The sequence below is a fragment of the Gastrolobium bilobum genome, unplaced genomic scaffold (assembly GCF_033153095.1).
Source record: "Gastrolobium bilobum isolate Gb01-03AN ecotype WA unplaced genomic scaffold, APGP_CSIRO_Gbil_v1 utg6240, whole genome shotgun sequence".
Taxonomy (NCBI): Eukaryota; Viridiplantae; Streptophyta; class Magnoliopsida; order Fabales; family Fabaceae; genus Gastrolobium; species Gastrolobium bilobum.
In genome coordinates, this window is record NW_026899377.1 from 62,753 (window position 1) to 83,207 (window position 20,455).

Sequence of the window (20,455 nt, forward strand, 5' to 3'; positions counted from 1 at the left end):
TATGGGTTAAAGTATAGGTATCATATGACGTATAAACCTATTAGACTTAAGTCTATTAGACCACCAATACCTATTAAGAATTAGGATATAAATAAAATAATATTGTTTTTTTTTTTCAGAAAAAATAATATTGTTTTATTAATTAAAATATTTTAATAATTATTTTAATTTAATTTAATTAAAATATATCATACGAAAAATAATGACTTATAAGCTTATCAGTCTTGTAAAAGTAAATCTGTGACTTGTTTTTTAAATATGTCTTTATAAGATTTGAAATTATTCTATTTTATTGAATATATTACGTCAAATTTAATCAAATGTAAGGTGGGTGATAGGTCTTTGATATGTCACATCACTTTTCTTATGTTAAGAATTACAAAGTTAAATATATACAATAAAAACCTCTTAAAATATGACTGACTACTCAAAGGGGTGGCAAAACATTTCAGCGGATTGGGTTTGTGTATGTCAAGTCTGACTTACAAGTTAACATGTCCAACTCAACTCAAACACGACACATTTTTATTCACAGGTCAAAAATTAAAACTCGGACACGATCCGCCACGAGTCATGTGGGTAGACTCGCAAAAATAAAATAAAAATTTGGTCTTTTTCCAAATAAAATTAAAAATAAAAGGAAAAATGTTAATAAAATATGCGAATAGACTCATGACTCACAACTGGGTATGTCAAAATCACCAAAATTTTAATTTTTTTTTTAATTTTTGACAAAAAAAAAAGTTGCAGGTTGACACACAAGTTAACTCATGACACGATGTAATATTAATTCATGTCATTTACCTAACTCGTACATAACCCAGATTTTTACGTGTCATGCCACGGGTCGACCCGTGAGTCATGACATGTTTTGTCACCCCTACCTACCCATAGCCCAACGAACAAAGTACATTCAATAATATGCTTTAAAAGACTAAAGACCTACTCATTCAATGACTTTGACACCAAATATTCTCAAAAGAGGAAAATATTTTCGATATTACAATGTTTCGAATACTCAGTATATTTTTTTACCACTCGATACATTTTTTACCAAATATAAAAAAAAATAACACATTTATACTACCTCTACCTTTATAGTTATTTCCTTCCATATCCTCTTTTTTCTATTTTAGGAAAGAAAATACCTACTCTCGTGCATTTGCTCCCAAAAAAAAATACTGTACTCTCAAGTTGGATTAAAGGGAAAATAAAATTACATACATTATTTAGTGGTGTCAACTTAAATCTAACATACCAACAATATGAACACGGCACAGAATTTGTATTCATGTGTATCATGTTTGTGTTGATTAAACATTGACATAGAAAAAATGGTCATATTAATGGTAATCATATTTGTATTGACAGGCAATTAATCTATTTATTATAATTTATAATTATAGATTTTCCCCACTTTTATTTATGAATTTAAGGTTATTTACATAGTTGTTACTCAAAAAGTAAAATTAAGAGGTTATTTGTGTTCGTATCATATTATTTCGTGTAAGAAACGAGTCATGTTAGTGTCAACGGTTTCAACACGAACAATCATTTGTAATGTATTCAAATTGAGATTATTATTTTTTTGTTGTGTCGAATTTGCATGTATTCAAACACGATTGCCAACTCGAATTGCTACATGAAATGACATAATTAGTTTTCAATAAAATATACGCCTCAAGCAAGATAAACATTCTACACCATGATAATTCAACTCTCCATATTGATAAATAAGATTTCAAAAGATTTCTTTTCCCTTTCAACAACATTCTGTGGTGAACGAAATTAACACAAAACGCGTGTCTGGTTATAGTAAAAATAGCTCAAAGGAACATGTTCTTGTATGTCTACATATACTGCAAATAGATAACTAGTATTTATTTACAGCCTCAGCTCAGAAGACATTGACGTGCAGCACTCGGAAATTTTCCAAGCATGTGCAAGGAGAGCCTTCCTGAAATATTATGTGCTCGAAGAATTATGAGCATTTCTGAGGTTCCCAATAAGCACATCTAGTTGGGGTGACACACTGGTTGGTCGGACTGGTTGTGGACCTTGTGGCCTTGAATTTGAACTTCGAACTGGTGGTTGTGTTGGCGCAATAATTCGCTGCCTAACATCATCTGAAAACTGCCGACCTGAAAGGCTTCCACGCATTCGTTGAGTAGGACGCCAATTCTGCTCTGATTGCAAATTGATTAATTCATCAGGCCTAGAAACTGACTGCACCGTTCCTCCCAGATTTCCTTTTTGCTCTCCTGTTAATCCCCGTGTGGCTGCTACGGAAGCTTGATTTTGAACTGAAACGGATGGTGACTGTCTGGCAAGCTGGGCAGCAGCCATACCCCTAGCTTGTTGGCTATTTGCAGTAGCTCCAGCTGCCTGAAAAATCCCAGCTTGAGTACTTCCTTGTCTGGCAACCTGCACAGCGGGCATAACCCTGGCTTGTTGACTATTCGCAGTGGCTCCAGCTGCCTGAACAATCCCAGCTTGAGTACTTCCTTGCCTGGCAACCTGCGGAGTGGCTATAACCCTAGCTTGTTGACTATTTGCAGTGGCTCCAGCTGCCTGAACAATCCCAGCTTGAGTACTTCCTTGCCTGGCAACCTGCGGAGTGGCTATAACCCTAGCTTGTTGACTATTTGCAGTGGCTCCAGCTGCCTGAACAATCCCAGGCTGAGAACTACGCTGCTGGATGTGGGACCGTGGGGTATTTGATGATCGCATAGGATGCGCTGACCGTGGATTCAGAGCTTGCTGAAGGTGAGAATTTCTATATTCAGCAAACAAACCAGATGCTCTGTATTGGTTTTGCATTTGACTTGCTGCTGATATATTAACTGGTGGCACTCGGCTCTGAGTTCAATGAAAAGTAAAACATGAGTAAAAGAGTCATAAACACTAACGCATACAAAAGTGAGGTTAAACTTAATTAATAGATGAAACATTACAGGCATCAATGACTATTACAATATGAGAAATGAAGAATCAAAGACCAGTTCATCAAGTATAATTAATGCTGAAAGATAGCTAGAGAAAGACTGCAATGAAAATAGGACCCTAGTTCTATAATTTCTTTGAAAAGATAAATTAATGTTACAAATTCATTCTTTCTTGAAACCTACTTTCTGATGGCAAGTTTTGGAGCAATGGTAAGGTTGTTCTTTGTGACCAGAAGATTATGTATCGAGTCTGAAAAACAGTCTCTTTGCAAAAATACAAGAGTAAGCTTGCGTACAATCGACACTCACCCCTACCCCACAAGTCGGAGAGCCTAGTGCACTAGGAGGATTGCCCATGAAACCTAATTTATGATTTCCCACAGACCATTTTGGATATAAAAAACATTAAATCGGTTAATCCTAAAATGATTTTTCAAACAAAATTCAAGTTCATAGCATTTTTCTTTCATGTATGAGCGCGACTCAGTTGTCATTTTTTCCCTTAAAAGAAAGCACAGCATATCCACACTGAAAAAAGTCAAGGAACAACAAGAAGTTGTCATCTGAAGTGGGGATCAAACAGAAGTCCAGGGGAGCTACCAAGAGAAAATTGTTTACTATGCATCCACAAAACTGTGCGCCCAATAAAAGGAGTAATAATAGAACACTAATAAATCAAACCTGTGTTGCTGAGTGATGCTGCAATGTAGATGAATTTACACCCGAGACCTGAGGCACATTCATTGGGGATCTAGAAAAGTGTTGCTGTCTTTCCGCATCACTCAATATGGCATTGAGACCATCTGCAGAGGCTGGGTTAGACAATGAAATGTGAGGAGTAGCAGAACTACTGCTGGGTAGCAAGGAACACAAATTAGTTACTGAATTTTGCTGTGGTCTCAATGCCTGAGATTGGACTGGGAGGGCCTGAACAGCTACTGGAGTCCTATTAATATGTCTTGGTACTGAAGATGACCTCCCATACTCGTTAACAATTGAATTCATGTTCAACTGCAGCTGCAAATTATTTAGTGCAGAATATTGATTATGCACAGCAGAGTTAGCAGCAAGGTTATTGTCATGACCCTCAGCTTCCGGATGAAATGCAGGAGAAACAGTATCAGGCTGAACGGGACACTCAGAGACACCAACTGTCGGGGTATCAGACCTACCACTGGGAAGGAAAACTCCAGACCAAAATTCATCTTCTATTAGAGCAGTAACACTTTGATTAACACCAGTACAGTTCATCCCCAAGAAAGGTTTTCTATCTGCAGTTTCACAGGTGTCCATTATCTCCAAGTAATCATCATCGTTGGTGAGGTCCAAAACATTGGGAACAGTACTAGGAGAGCAAGTAGATTCTTGCAGTTCAGTCTGTTCCTTTTCACAATTGCGGCCCTTGTTCTGCATCTTATCCACATCCCGATCATTTTCCAAGACTGCCTTCCACGATCCATTAGCAAAAACAATCACTTCCACAATGTTCTCACCAACATTTTTCAGGATCTGTATTTAAAAAAAAAAGAGGTTTATTTTTCTTTTCCTTTTCAACCTTCCCTTTATCCCTACGATCAATTTGGTGTACCCTCTAAAAATGCCAGGGGAGGGGAGGGATGAGAATAATTAAAAAAAAAAAATCAATCCCCACTAAACGCCAACTAGTGAGGGTAAGGGTGAGGGAAATACTTGTACAAATTGGAACCCGTGACCTTTTAGTCACAAGAGCAGCTTTATCACTGCTCCAGGCTCACCTTTTAAGGATGAGATAAATATGAAAAACTAATCACCAAAACTTACACTCCCAATTTTAAGGTGATACCAAACTGACTTTGGGGTGAGATGAGAAACAGAAGGTAACTCAATTGAAGGATTAAACTACTAAATCAACTTGCCTCAACCATGTTTCGGTCAAGATGAATATCCACATAGCAGACATACTGATTGCAATGAGGACAGCGCCATGATGGCCTCCTTGAATTTATTTTAATGAAATTGTCAAAGTCAAAACACTGCAGAAAAGAGACGATAGAAATACGTGAGGAAGAGGGAAACAAACAAACAGAGAATATATAAACACATTAACCACACCCACAGACGCAGACCAAGAGCTATGAACCACATCATAGAATTTTCACTTTATCATAAGGTATTATCTTACCGTCATTTAAGCAAGATTTAGTAATTTTTAACTTTAGTTGTGCAAACTAAAACATTACAAACCATACACCAGAGAATGGCATAATTTGGAGCGAAAAATTACTTTCTTGCATACAATAGACTTCTAAAGCCACATTTGCTACTTATGGTAAGCAACACATATACTGAATCAGCAACCACCCTCAGATTCTCCGTATTATGTGATGCTAATACAGGAATCACTCACCTGGAAATGTTTGCATAAACGCCCTTTAACAGGAGTCTTGATACGTGTAAAGCTGTTTTATAAAGATGAGACACAAAGGATTATCAACATTTATCAAAAACAATGTTAAAGGAACAGAAGGATTATCATCAAAAAAGTGAAAACCAATACTTTAAGGATTATTGAATAAATGATCTTAGCATAACCTGCATAGTAAAGCATTCCATTGAAAGTAAGAAAATAATAAGCTACCAAATAAACATAACAGAAGCCTGCAGAACAATAATACTTTCAAGATTATTGTTAATGGTTTAACGCTAAAAATTGGTACTAAAATTACTAGAGGGGTTCGATACTGTAGTTAACAACTTATTTGTCCAATTAGCTTGCTGCTCACAGAAGGCATAAATGAAGGTCCAAGAACTAATACCAATTACCAAGCAGGAGGAGCCATATACATATACATAAGAGACACATAGCAGATCAAAAATCTTCTAAAACTAATACATGTGTAAAGGTCTCATTCTCAGCATTCGACAATAAGGTAGCAGCGGACAAAAAAGAAGGCCAGGGTTAGAAAGTGTTACGGCTCTGGATTCTTCTGAGATTGATATTTGCAGAATAGAAAGGAAGAATGAAAGAAAAATGGAGATTGAAGGAATGAATATCTGTTTATTGATGAAAAGAATAAAAGAACGACAAGAGACACTTGTCAAGGGACACTCCCCTTGTAAATGAGCTTTCTCAACCAATATTCAGAAAAATACCATTTTGTCCAATAAGAGGACAACACCTCCCTTTTATACAAACTATACCAACACACCTAACTAACTAACCACCTCCCAACTAATTTTCTAATCAATGGGTATATTCTTTGGGGAGGAATATCCTTCCCTTCCCAATACAAATCATATCAATACCATCCCCCAATGAAACAACCTCGTCCTCAAGGTTTGAAGTCCCAAAACTAATACAAAAATGTATGCAGATACTATAGGGATGCATCCCCAATCAGTGGTGTTGCCACTGAAATAGAAGCTGAGCTACCAGCTCTCTCTCTCTCTGTAGCACTGTATCTCTCTTTGCAGCACTGTGTGTGTACCCCCAATCAATGGTATTGCCACTGAAATAGAAGCCGAGCTACAAGCTCTCTCTCGGTAGCACCGTATCTCTCTTTGTAGCACCATGTGTGTCCCTAGTGTTGGGGCATAAAAATGATGCACAGTCTCCACGTGTAAACACTTCTTCGAGGATGCCCTTTTGCTAGATCAAGGCCCACCATAGTTTCTCCAACATTATTATCAATATAACCAAGGAGAGGCGGATACGCAGGAAACACAACTAGCTGCTGCGAATTTGATGCCCAGGATGACTTCTGATTTGCTTGTGTCTTTGCAAGAGAACAGTCCAAAGCTTTGGCCCCTAATTTTATACTTGACCCTTCAACAAAGTATGCAAAACCAAATCTGTTTTCTTCTTGTCCAACTCCAGCAGTATTGAAATCATGTGAGATTATGATATCTCCTCTAGTATCACTAAAAATTCCTTCTATCATAATTGTGGCACATTTTATATCCCGAACAATGTGGGTAATGAAGATATTTGTGATTTTGTGTCCACAAAATTTAGTAACCACTGTCATGATGACTCTTCGTACATGTCAAGGTCGAGTTGCTCTTTAGCCTTTAGAGCTTCCTCCCGCTCTTCATTGAACAAGGTAGCATAAGGATCTAATTTCCTGTCCTTGTATTTTCCAAGAATATGAAGCATCGCTGGGGAGGAAACACCATGGCCTTGGTGCTAATGTCGCTCAAGGTTTAGGTTAGGACGGCTTTGCTTCTTCCTTTGTTGGCCATTAGGATTGAGACGATAATGACTTTTGTGATTTTGATATTGCATAATAACTACGACATGGCGTAGAGTCGCAGGATTGAGACGATAATGACTTTTGTGATTTTGATATTGCATAATAACTACGACATGGCGTAGAGTGGCTCAACTATTCCATCTTTCCGATGTTTCAACTTACCAACATAATCCAAGGAAGCGACACCCACTATGGGTTGGAACGCTCCCGTCGTATAGGGTCCAATTCGGCCCAGTTGGAGAACCCACAAGTGACGCCATAAAGGTTTGTCATATTTGCTATTACCCATAAGTTTCCCTATTTCCCAACTTTCTTCACCCTACCCCTTACTAACCTTATATTGGGCTTGGCCCATTAGTAGCGATTTCAGACCTGCTTTACAGCATGAGTCCTACTCTTCCGTTTCGACCTCGTCTTTCAATAATATTCCCATGCATAACCGGTAGTGCTCAACTAAAAGTGAACCCCAATCCTATGCATGTGGACTCAACTTCGGCAATTTCAATAGTGGTAGGATTGCTAATGGATCACGTAAAATTCCTATCCCCATGGCTAATGTTGCTGATTTCATTTTTCTTTGCACCGCCACTGTATTATCAAGACAGCCATCCGGGATCGGCAATGGAGGCTTGACCAACTATTCCAAAAGCTTAAATTGTTAGATAAACACAATGCATATCTACATGTTCCCCAACTTTCTACCAATCTCCTTTCTACTCATAAGCTCACTACAGATTTGAATTGCAGTGTAACCTTTTTCCCTACTCATTGTGTTTTTCAGGATCTCACCACGGGGAAGACGATTGGAGTTGCTAAGGAGCAGGGTGGGTTGTATTATCTGGTTCCAGACTTTGCTGCAGAAAGTACTAGGGATCAGACTTTGATGACTCGTTAGTCTACTCTGGATTCTCTTATTTGGCTTCATCACAAGCGCTTAGGTCATCCTCCGTTTAGTTTACTTAAGTCTATGTTTCCTCTTTGTTTGTGTCTCAGTCTGTTGAGTCTTTTAATTGTGATGTCTGTCAGTTTGCAAAACATTATCGTATATCATTGAAACCCAGTTTGGTAAAAGTATCATACGCTTGAGATCAGATAATGGTACAAAATATGTTAATTAGCATCTTTTCCAGTTTATTAAAGACAACGGAATGACTCATGAATTCACATGTGTGGATACCCTATGAAGCACCGACTCCGACACGGCGTTTTCGATATGTTCTAAATACGTTCTCGATACGACCATTAAGTCGTCGATACTATACAATACGTTTCTGATACGTTCCCGATACATGTATCGGATACGTTGGAAAAAAAAATTCGGAGTATCGGTGCTTCATAGTGGATACCCCTCAACATAATGAGGTTGCTGAAAGGAAAAAACGACATTTGCTTGAAGTCACCAGAGCATTGTTGTTTCAGACATCTGTACCCAACTCTTAATAGGGAGAAGCTGTATTAACTGCAACTTATTTGATCAACCATTTACCCTCCTGAATCCTTGGCCATGTAAGTCATGTTGATCTCATGACTTCTTTTTTTCTTTCTATTCCAATTATGCAGAGTCTACAGTCTCGTGTCTTTGGATGTGTTGCCTTTGTCCATGTCCATAAACAGCATCGGAGTAAATTAGAACCTAGAGCCATTAAGTGTGTCTTCCTTGGTTATGCTCCCAACAAGAAAAGATACAAATGTTACCACCCTCCAAGTCGTAAATTCTTTCTCTATGGATGTTATCTTTGATGAATTTGAGTCCTACTTTCAACACCCTCAGCTTCAGGGGGAGAACAGTATAGAAGTTTCATCCATTTTCTCTGAGTCTGAGTCTCCTTTTCTGTTGCCTACACCTATTACCCAAGTTGAGAAGGAAGACTTCGTTGCTGAGACTGAAAATAGATCTGATTCCTCATGTGACATGTCTCCTATTGATTGACAAAGAGTACGCAAAGCTGGGACACCTGAACTGGTGTATCAAAGGAAGAAACAACTCACATTGTTCCACCAGCAACTGCAATCGCCTGAACCGCTGGTAAGTACTGAATACACTACTTCTTTTATTCCTGAGCCTGATATTAATTCTAATGACTTACCCATTGGCCATTGCTGTAAGGAAAGGGAAAAGGTCTTGTACCCAACACCCTATTTCTCATTTTGTCTCTAAGAATCTCTCTATGCAACATAGAAGTTTTATTACAGCACTTGACTCAATTTCAATCCCGAAATCAGTACATGAAGCATTAAAGGATGATAATTGGGTTCAAGCCATGCATGACGAGATGAATGCGTTGGAGAAGAATAATACATGGGAAGTTGTTGACAGGCCAAATGGAAAAAGGGTAGTAGGGTGCAGATGGGTGTATACTCCAAAGTATAATTCTGATGAGACTCTTGAGAGATATAAAGCTCGACTGGTAGCCCAGGGGATCACAGAGACCTATGGTATTGACTACGAAGAAACGTCTGCTGCAGTGGCCAAAATGAATACTTTAAGAATTTTATTATCTCTTGCTGCTCATTTTAATTGGGATTTGAAACAATTTGATGTGAAAAATACCTTCCTCAATGGCGAATTAGAAGAAAAGGTTTACATGGAGATCCCACCAAGATTTAACTCTACAAAAAAGGATATAATAAAGTTTGCAGATTGAAGAAGCCGTTGTATGGCTTGAACAATCCCTGCATGCTTGGTTTGGAAGATTTACCAAAGTTATACTTTCAATGGGATACAAGCAAAGTCAAGGAGATCATATCTTTTTCTTTAAACATTCTCAGGAAGGTAAGACCACTATCCTTCTAGTTTATGTTGACGATATGATTATAACAGGGGAAGATATAGATGAGAAATATGTTCTGAGAAAAAGACTGACTGCTGAATTTGAAGTTGAAGATCTTGGAAACCTAAGATATTTTCTTGGGATAGAAGTTGCTCATTCAAAACAAGGCATTTTTATTTGTCAACGGAAGTATGTTCTCGACCTCCTTAAAGAAGGAGAAAAACTCAGGTGCAAATCTTCCAGTACTCCGATTGAGCAGAATCACAGACTAGGAAGTGAAAATGAGAGCCCTCCAGTTGACAAAGGACAATATTAATGAATAGTTGAAAGATTGATATATCTAACTCATACTAGACCTAACCTAGCTTATGGAGTTAGTATTGTTAGTCAATTCATGCATGATCCAAGGGAGAAACACTTGCGAGTTGTGGACAGGATTCTCCAATACCTGAAAGGCACACCAGGCAGAGGACTATTGTTCCAGAGAGAAGGAAACCTCTCCTTAGAGGTATATACAGATGCCGATTATGCTGGATCTATGAATGACTGACGGTCTACTTCGGGCTATTGTATGTTTCTCTGTGAAAATTTAATAATATGGAGAAGTAAAAAGCAAAATGTGGTTGCTAGATCAAGTGCAAAAGCGGAATTTCGGGCCATGACTCAAGGGATCTGAGAGTTATTGTGGTTGAAAATCATTCTTGATGATCTCAAAGTGAGATGCGAAGGATCTATGAAGTTACTCTGTGATAACAAGTCAACTATCTGTATAGCCCACAATCCAGTCCAACACGATCAAACCAAACATATTGAGATTGATCGTCACTTCATCAAAGAGAAACTAGTGGCTTGATTACTACTCCATATATAGGTTTCAAGAGCTTACTAGCAAACTGGGAATGATAAATATCCATTCCTCAGCTTGAGAGGGAGTGTTGTAAATATTAGAATTTTATTCATTTATTTGTATTAGCTAGAATACTCTACAAGTGTATTTTGGGCTTAGCCCATTAGGCCTTTCAGTTTCTTTAAATAGATAACTCTTGTACAGATATTATACAGTTCAATAATATACAATTCAAGTCTTTTTTATTAGAAGAATGGAAGCGGCAAGGACTTATCTATAGACCATCTCGCAAACCAATATTCCCAAAAGCTTAAACTATTAGGGAAGGACACATGAATGGTTTGAATTACATTTCTAACATGCCCTCTCACTCAAGAGCTCTTAAGGCTCAAAGCGTGAATAATGCACAAGCCCAAAAGAGTAATATGTCAAAAGTCGAATATAATATAAATAATGTTACTGGTATAAAAAATCATTCATTTGCCACTTTACCATTTACCAATCACGTGTCTTCACCTAATAACTTGAGCTTTAGGGAGAGTTTCTTCATGACATATTACATCTCTAACAACTATAAAAATTAAGACTAGAAATAAGCTAGCTAAAGTGGACTTCAACATGGTACAGCTGACTTTCTACAATGAACACATAAAGCTAGAGTAGTTCTAACTAAAATTTCAACACAAACGTACCCAAAGGACTCTGAAAAGGAAACTACGTTTGACCAAAACATTATTAAACCATCAATATGTAAATCGTGAACAGATACAAAGCATAAGAGCATGAATCACTAACTTTCTCATTCTTCAAGTTCAAGGTCAGTCAGGGGCAATATTTTGGATGGACCAGATCTAGAGAGAGTAAAAGACTAAAATGGATCCCAAATAAAAATGACAATCTATGGTACTAATATGCCCAATCTGAAGATGAGAAAACAAGCCACAGATAAAACAAAGGAAGTGAGAAAGAAACAGTAGTCAGTGTTATGAACAAAGAAGATCATAGCATACCTTATGGGACAATTAAGTGAAATTTGCGATGGCCCCTCAATAATATCTGAATCCAATAACATATATAAAAGAAAAGAATCATGCCCTAGAATTTACCAATCAAAATGGAAAAAAGATAACATGAATTATGAATGTTGGACTAACAAGAATAAGATGTAGAATTTTTTTTATGGAACAGTTTATCCTAAGTATCCAAATTATACCTGAATCAATTGAGGTAACAACAGGATGAACATAATCTTGGAGAAGTGGATGCTCAAGCAAGGATGTGGCACTCATATAGGCAACAAGTATAACATAATTACCTTCACAATGATAATGATTACAGTACGGTAAGATGCATACATTGAAAGCAAGGATAATAGGAAAGAAAACACTAGTTTTAAATGCTCACCATTGAACTGGCCCACAGCTTGAAGAAGATTTGTCCCATATTTAAGCATACCAGTCACATTAGTTGGCATCTGTGGTCCAGAGTCCTGAGAAACAAAATGACATAGATAAGAAACTGCTGTCACGCCCTTGAAAACTTACAAACATCAAAAGTTTTAGAATGTATCTTTAAACATACAAACAGACCATTTGAACATTAATCCTTTTCTCTACTCCTTTTCCATTGAGAAGAAAACTACAACAGATGCAAAAAAAGTCAATCAGCATCAATGTGGAACCCCTGCACTTAATTAAAATAAGGAGTTAAAAGCAACCATACTTCACTTGCTGAGGACTTATGAGGCATGCAGATGTCTCAATGTTATCAGTTTGTGCCACCAATAAGTGCTGCAAATTGAAATATGCAACTATGCATTACAAATTAGATGTACAAAAGCCAAAACAAAAACCAAATAAAGACAAAGATTAAGAGGTGTGTTCAAATCAACATCAACATTAAAAATACCTGTATCCCAAACTAGTTGAGGTCAGCAATGTATGAACCCAATTAAAAAGCAATAAAGATTGAGGAAATGGGGGGAAAATAATAAAAATGATAGTAAATAAAATAAAAATAAGAGAAAATAGTAAATTAGAGAGAAAGATAAATACATAAATATAAGGAACAAGAACTAAAAAGGGTCGTTTGGAACATAGGAAAAAACGAAGCTATCCCACCACGCAACAAATAGCTTTACTACACCCCAAAAGTAGAGGGATTCACAGGTTCAGATTTGCATCAAGTTTTGAAAAGTTAGGATACTTGAAATATACCTACACTTAATAAGAATAATTAAAATGAACTAGACAAGTCATTTATATACAAAAAGAAAGCAACAGTTTCAGACTTTTTTGGTAGAGAATGAGTTTAGAACTTTGATGATGTATCATGCTTACAAAAACAAGTCATTTCAAGGGATTCTTACAATTTTATCTTGCAGATGTTCACTCTTTGCAATATTAAAGTCAACAACAGAAGCTCCATATCCAGGCTGCATTGCATGTAAAATAATATTAAATGTGTTCTCAAAATGAAATAAGACCAGATTTGACAAGGCACAAGGAACCACCTTGGCTTCAACTGATGCAATTATTGGACCCAATGTCATTGTTGGATAGAACCTGCATGGAATCCACATATAGGCAAATTATTACTATAGCATAACAGATCAAGTGAGACATCATCTCAATTCAAATGCATTATTTCTTACAGGTCCTTTGGTCTGTTTAAGTTTTTGACACTTATCTTAAGTGATAGTTGCGAGTTACATAAAAACACAAAGCAAAATAAAGTTGTTTATTTCAAAAATAAAAGAAAAGATGTAAGAGATGATATGCAGAGGACGTTCCGAGGACCCATACCTCTCCATTATGGTTGTTATTGTGGAATGGCAAGAACTAGGTCCAGCATTTAGATTACCCGTGCTGCCGTAGATCTTTCCCATCTACACTGATAATGATGATTGTCAGAAACATACAGATGACAACACACGACATAGTAAAAAAAAAGCTAGCATATAGCAAACCTTATCAGCAATAGTAAGAAGTTCTTCTGACTCTTTTGTCTGGAACCATCCAACTTTACAGGCATTCTACAATAACAAATAGTGTAAGTACGAAATTCACAACTTTATAAATGTCAAGGTGCATGACTTCCAGATGTTTTTAGAGAAACAAATTACAGATAAACACGGAAAAGCTAGTGTAAATCCAAAGTTATCTCTATTTGGCCTAAGTGATATAGAATAGAAATTTAATTTGTAACATGTAATAGCTAAAAAATTTCAAGAACTGGAAAGCAAACAGAATCTGAGATCTATATAAACTTCATGAAATTAATAGCTTAAACAAATTATACTCCAAAATATGCCTCAAGACTGATTAATCATTCTTCTAACCAAAATTCAAAAACAGAATGAGAAACTAATGGAAAAAGTTATTAATCAGCAACAACATGGAAAAAATAACTTACCTTTACAGAGATCATCAAAACCATTAAAGCTGCGTGTAAATATTCATCATGACTTTGTTGACAAATCTGCATGCAAAAGTAAAGGAGGCCTCTAACCTACACGCATAGCAATTAAGAAAATACGACATAACCGGAAAAAAAAAAAGGAAAAAATGAAGAAGTGGCATCCATGAAATGAAATGGAAATCACCTGTTTCATCAATTCAGGCATAACTTGAGCTCTGTTCGGAATTTCACCATGGGAAAGTGCATAATCAATACCCCTGTTTGTCAAAGTAAATCTAGTAAAAAACACAGCATATTTGTAGCATCATCATTAATAAGAAATCATCAATAAACAATGATTTCATCCAAACTTTGATATGTCATTCCTTGAGTGGTTTATTTAATTATACTGATAATGAATTTTCACTGCTATCTTGAGGTCAAAAGTTAGAACTCGAGATTCAAAATTGATGGTAAATCATGTACTACTAGGGCAAGGATGTGCATAACAAAAGTGAAGACACACAACTGATCTCGAGTTTGAATTTTTCCCTACTCGTTCTCTAAATCCAATACTTCAAAATTCGAACTCCACACACTCAAATTTCAGTTTAAGACCTCACAAAAACCAAAAGACAAGAACATAACCAATCTGCCATAAAAAATAACCTAAAATCGGAGGAGATGAGAAGAATCAAACAATTAGAAAGAAAAGGTACCGAGAGAGGGAGAGGCAGTCGCCACGAATATCCTGATTGTCAAGTTGGTTGCCAGGTTTCAGCAAACGATCCATAACTGTGTTGATTCTCCTCGCGTTCAAAACCGATGCCAGTGTTGGGTTTCCGGTTCCATTGAACATGCCCCAGTCCGGTGGCTGTCCCGCCGCCGACCAAGCGTTCATTTACACTGCTTCGTCTGGTTTTGGGGTACTGCCAATAGAGGAACAAAATGGCTCCGGCGTTTCCTTTCCCACGCTTTTCAATTTTCGTTCTGTTGGCCAAGCCTAAATTCTACTTCAAATATAAAAGTTAAAATAAACTTCTTCCGGACTTTTGCCCTCCGCGTATACAAAAAGGAAAAAGTGTGCGAGATATATCAAGTTATGTCATTTTAAACCAGAGTTTATAAAAAAGAGAAAAAAAAAAATGTGTATCATTTTGAGAGATATAAAATTGTATCATTTTAAGTGAGAGAAAGAGATAAATTATGCGAAAGAAAATGAATGGAAAAATTTTAAAAAAATGTGAATTCCATTATAAAAGTGAAATAATATAAGAGTTGTAATTTAAAATTAAACACCTTTTTCCCATGATTCAAAGGATCTCAGTTATTTGTTTGAGGGGTTTAAATTAGATACCGTAGGAAATTACTATTGATATTGCGAAAAGATAACATAAAAATCTTGCATGTCCATTATAATGGCGGGACCCATATTACAAATGAAAATAGCACCACTTTTTTCAATGGACAACTTAAGGACGCTAACTTTAACTCAATTGACAAATTACTAATTTTTTTTTTCGAATTTGAGTAATTAATTTATTGAGTAGATGACATTGAACATAAACAAATGGATAAATTAAATAAAATTAAGTGGTCTTTTTTTAATTTTAACAATTGATGAAAATATCTATATATATATATATATATATATATATAAAGGAGAGTTCATGCTGGAAAGTTTTGCCAAGTGTGACTCCCTCGTTAATTCTACAATTTGGTTATATACAAACTTTTCTTATTGGGTAAATTGGAAAAAAAAACTCTTTTAAAAATTGTATTTTAATTTTTAAATCGAATAATAGTTGCATACAAGGCATTGAATGTCCCACTACCCATCACATTGGTATTCAAAAAAAATCAGCTGTTTTAATTGCTTTTTATGTTGGAATTGGTCATCTCATCTGAAATTCGAAATTTTAAATGGTTTATCAATTAAATTTCGAAATTATGTATTTATTTTGCACAATCTGAAATTTGAAATTTTAAATTCAATAAAAAGAAAACTCTTTTCACGGACATGCATTCACGATCTCTATTCATGGAGATCAATAGAAACAAAAACAAATTTCACAATTGTTGAAGACCTGATTGTCATTCGATTCACAATTTCGTTATGGTTATTTTTTAAAAATTATATATACAATAATGATATAACAAAGACATTATCTTTGTTATATAGACATTATCTTTGTTATATATTTGATTCAAATATCATAACAATCAAGTATCAAGAGAGCTGACAGACAAAATAAATTAAATCCAAAAACCAAAACTATCATATCAGATAAACTATCATACCAATATTCTTTTAAAAATTGAATTTTCGAAATTTTAAATGGTTTATCAATTAAATTTCGAAATTATGTATTTATTTTGCACAATCTGAAATTCGAAATTTTAAATTCAATAAAAAGAAAACTCTATCAGATAAACTATCATACCAATATTCTTTTTTTTTCGAAATTTTTAAATGGTTTATCAATTAAATTTCGAAATTATGTATTTATTTTGCACAATTTGAAATTCGAAATTTTAAATTCAATAAAAAGAAAACTCTTTTCACGGACATGCATTCACGATTTCTATTCATGGAGATCAATAGAAACAAAAATAAATTTCACAATTATTGAAGACCTGATCGCCATTCAATTCACAATTTCGTTATGGTTATTTTTTTTAAAATACATACACAATAATGATATAACAAAGACATTATCTTTGTTATATAATTGATTCAAATATCATAACAATCAAGAATCAAGAGAGCTGACAGACAAAATAAATTAGATAATCAGGTGTTTTAATTGCTTTTTATGTTGGAATTGGTCGTGTGATCTGAAATTCGAAATTTGAAATGGTTTAAAATTTTGAATTTAAATATAGATGGTGGGAAAAGAATTTCTTTTAAAAATCGAATTTTAATTTTGTAATTGAATAATTAAATGACCGTTTGTGGTGGCAGACATAAAAGAATAATTAATTAATAAATATGGTTTTTAAATTCGAAATTTTAATTGGATAATCAAGTGTTTTAATTGCTTTTTATGTTGGAATTGGTCGTCTGATTTGAAATTCGAAATTTGAAATGGTTTAAAATTTTGAATTTAAATATGGATGGTGGGAAAAGAAATTATTTTAAAAAACGAATTTTAATCTTTAAATCAAATAATTAAATGACCATTTGTGGTGGCAGACAAGACATTGAATGTTCCAGTGCCCATCACATTGGTATCCAAAAATAAATCAGCTGATTTAATTGCTTTTTATGTTGGAATGCGTCATCTGATCTAAAATTCAAAATTTGAAATGGTTTAAAATTTTGAATTTAAATATGGATGGTGGGAAAAAAAATTATTTTAAAAATCTAATTTTAATTTTTTAAATCGAATAATTAAATGACCATTTTTAAATCGAATAGTGCATATTCGTGTATAAATAGGTATTTAGAAGCGTCTCTATTTCGTTCTTTTCTTTGTCATCAAAGGCTTTGAGTCAATATTACCTGATATACGTTTGATTTTATTAAGGATCTTAATCCTTCTAAGGAGGAGTGGAGGATTAAGGCTAGAGTTGTTAGAACATGGAAGGTTCTTAATTTTCAGCAAAAAAATTTTGACGACAACGTAGAGATGATTCTGTTAGATGAAAAGGTATTTGTTTTTGTTTTGTTTTTTATATTACTGTTGGTTTGCGGTCCATGTTTTTAAAATGTACTAATCTATGCATGTGTTTTGTAGGGTGGAAAGGTCCACACTGCTATCAAGGGTTCTTTAAATATCCCTAACAAAATTCACGAAGGAGAAGTTTATTTCATAAAAAAATTTGGAGTTGGTTTGAATAGTGGGAGTTTCAGGCCAACTAAGCATGATTATCGTTTGTCCTTCAACTTGAGGACTGATGTAAGATCCACTATTGATTCTGCTATTCCCACCAATGGATTTGATTTTGTAGATTTTGACGTTATAGAGAAAGAGTCTTCTGATTCCCCTTATTTAGTAGGTTTGTAGATTTTGAACTGTCCACTAAGTCATGCTTTTGTTGTTTGTGTGACAATATCATCTGTCTAACCATCCTTAATGTGTAGATGTCATCGGTTTAGTTTCTGGAATAGGGGAAGTTCGTGAGCATATTATCTCCGGTAGGAAGACAAAAATGGTTGTCGTGGAGCTTGATAACCTCAGGTATCTATTGGTTATTTGTTATGTGTTATGTTCATTTGATGTAAAATTATATTTTGTGATTTGTTGCAAAAACTGTGCAAGTAGGGGTCACAAGCTCGAGTGCACTCTCTGGGAGGACTACGTAGACCAGGTGCAACAAATTTTGGGGAGTAATCAATCTCCTCCAAACGTGATGATAGTTCAGCTTGCTAGAATAAAGGGTTTCAGGGATGAGTTCACATAAATATTTGATTATGATTTCATAATGGAATGTTTTAGTTTATTTCCCTCCTTATGGTTTTGAAATTAATAATAAATTTTAAAGGAAAAATTGGAATAACAAATACAAAGTATACACGAGGATAATTATCGGTCCCACTGTACCAGAGATTGTCGACTTCAAAAAAAGGTGTGAGTTGTTGTTATTCCATTATTCTGCTCTTTTCTTTATTATTTATCGTTGATTATTTGTAATGTTGTTGTTTTTTAGGCTTTCGTCTGATGTCATTGATAGCGGTTACACGTTGTGTCAGTTATCAAGTCAGTCCTCATATTCTTTTGAGAATGATTTCCTGAAAGAGACGGAAAGGAAGTGTATCAGTGATGTTAAGAATTGCAGTGAGATTACTACTTGCATTACTTATGAAACCATAAAATCGATTGAGAGCAAATATAAATGGTGGTACAAGTCCTGTAATAAATGTCCATATTCTGTTTATGAAGATTTCGAGAAATGGTACTGTAAAAACTGCCAAAAACATTTTGATGACTATTATCCAAAGTAAGATTTTATATCTATTTTTGTTGTTGTTATTATTAGATCGTTCATTTTATTTATAAATAACACAATTGGTGGTCATGTGTTGCAGATTTTGTGTGCAGTTGAGAGTTGTGGATCACACTGATTCTGCATCTTTCATTCTGTTTGATAGAGACTGTGTTGCTTTGTTGGGCATGAGTGCTGCGGATTTACGTGAGTAGCATTTTAAAAGGGTTTGTGTTCTTATTCCACTCATTTTTTTATTCATTTAAAGTTCTTATTAAAATTTCATTAATATTTTTTTTGCAGGGTGATGATTTCGAGCACTATCCTAAGGAACTTAATGTTCTTATTGATAAATTCATGTTGTTTAAAGTGAATGTGAAAAAAAATAATTTGGACTCATACAGTGAGCCTAGGTATCAGATTTCTAAAGTATGTATAAGCGAACCTGTAATCAAATCCTTCCTTAAGACTGTTGTGGATACGAATGTGAGTTATTTTTTTTATTAACATTATTATTTCTATTTAAGTTTTGCTGTTCTCATTATGCGTTTCAATGGATTTGATTTTTTTCAAAATATTTGTTTTAAATGCAGGATGAAGGATTATTTGACAAGGCTTGCGACAGTGTCGTTGCATCAGCAGAACCGGAAAGAGCTACGGTATCTCAAAATTATTGCTTATGAATTAATAAAAAAAATGTTGCATGCAGTTTTATTGCAAAACATAAGTTAATTTCAAACAATATTTGTTTTTGACAAGGATGTGGAAAGTCAGACGTGTGATAGTGGAGACGTTGTTGATATTTCGCTATCAATGCTGACGTCGTTAATGAATCCTAATGATCCCCTTCAAGACGATTTTAATTCATCAGTTGTCCGTCCTCCTAAGAAGATTAAGCTAGAGAAAGAGTTGAGTACTTACCCATTATTTTTTTCTTTATGTAGCTTTTATTTATTTATAAACGTGAGTGTGATGTGTCTGTTAATACGTCGTTATTTCTGAAAGACGCGTAGCTGGAACAATGTCACTTGGAAGCTGGAACAACGTCACTTGAAAGTTTTTTGTTTTGGAGATTGTTTGGGATTGAACAATATAATTGTAGTTTTATATTGTTGTGTTTTGGTAATCACTTCCTCCGTGTTTAACTTCAAATAGGAGCGTTCCTGTAGACAAAGTAATGTTTATGCATATTCTGGAATACAAGTTTATCTGTTTGTCATTAGTTATTTTCCACAATATTTTCAATTGTTTTATTGGAATGATAAATATGTGGTTAATCCGGAAATTGGATAATCAGCTTTTTAATAAGTTTCAAAATTCAAAATTTTAATT

The 20,455-nt window shown here is 34.9% G+C and overlaps 2 protein-coding genes across 4 annotated transcripts; one reads left to right on the plus strand and one right to left on the minus strand.

The window, feature by feature from the left end:
- Nucleotides 1-1,740: 1,740 nt before the first annotated feature.
- LOC133290018 (E4 SUMO-protein ligase PIAL2) lies at nt 1,741-15,157 on the minus strand. Of its 3 annotated transcripts, none has more exons than XM_061488063.1 (16): nt 14,914-15,157; nt 14,400-14,472; nt 14,210-14,275; nt 13,764-13,829; nt 13,600-13,682; nt 13,308-13,359; nt 13,164-13,229; nt 12,518-12,585; nt 12,385-12,433; nt 12,200-12,284; nt 12,009-12,110; nt 11,806-11,851; nt 5,332-5,383; nt 4,841-4,957; nt 3,627-4,454; nt 1,741-2,859 (listed from the first exon to the last, which is right to left on the minus strand). In XM_061488063.1, exons 1-16 carry the CDS (start codon nt 15,093-15,095, stop codon nt 1,966-1,968), a joined length of 2,829 nt encoding a protein of 942 aa, XP_061344047.1. In that variant the 5' UTR covers nt 15,096-15,157; the 3' UTR covers nt 1,741-1,965. The 3 variants fall into 3 exon arrangements, with proteins under 3 accessions (XP_061344047.1, XP_061344046.1, XP_061344048.1); XM_061488062.1 differs by having other exon boundaries at nt 14,210-14,305; XM_061488064.1 differs by lacking the exons at nt 14,400-14,472; nt 14,914-15,157 and having other exon boundaries at nt 13,600-13,687; nt 14,210-14,245.
- A 2,669-nt stretch (nt 15,158-17,826) lies between these two features.
- LOC133290023 (uncharacterized) lies at nt 17,827-20,036 on the plus strand (the record flags this gene model as incomplete). Its single annotated transcript, XM_061488070.1, has 8 exons — nt 17,827-17,847; nt 17,935-18,196; nt 18,282-18,378; nt 18,848-19,138; nt 19,227-19,320; nt 19,427-19,609; nt 19,717-19,782; nt 19,883-20,036. Coding segments are annotated over exons 1-8 (1,168 nt in total), but the record flags the coding sequence as incomplete, so codon positions are not given.
- Between the last annotated feature and the right edge of the window lie 419 nt (nt 20,037-20,455).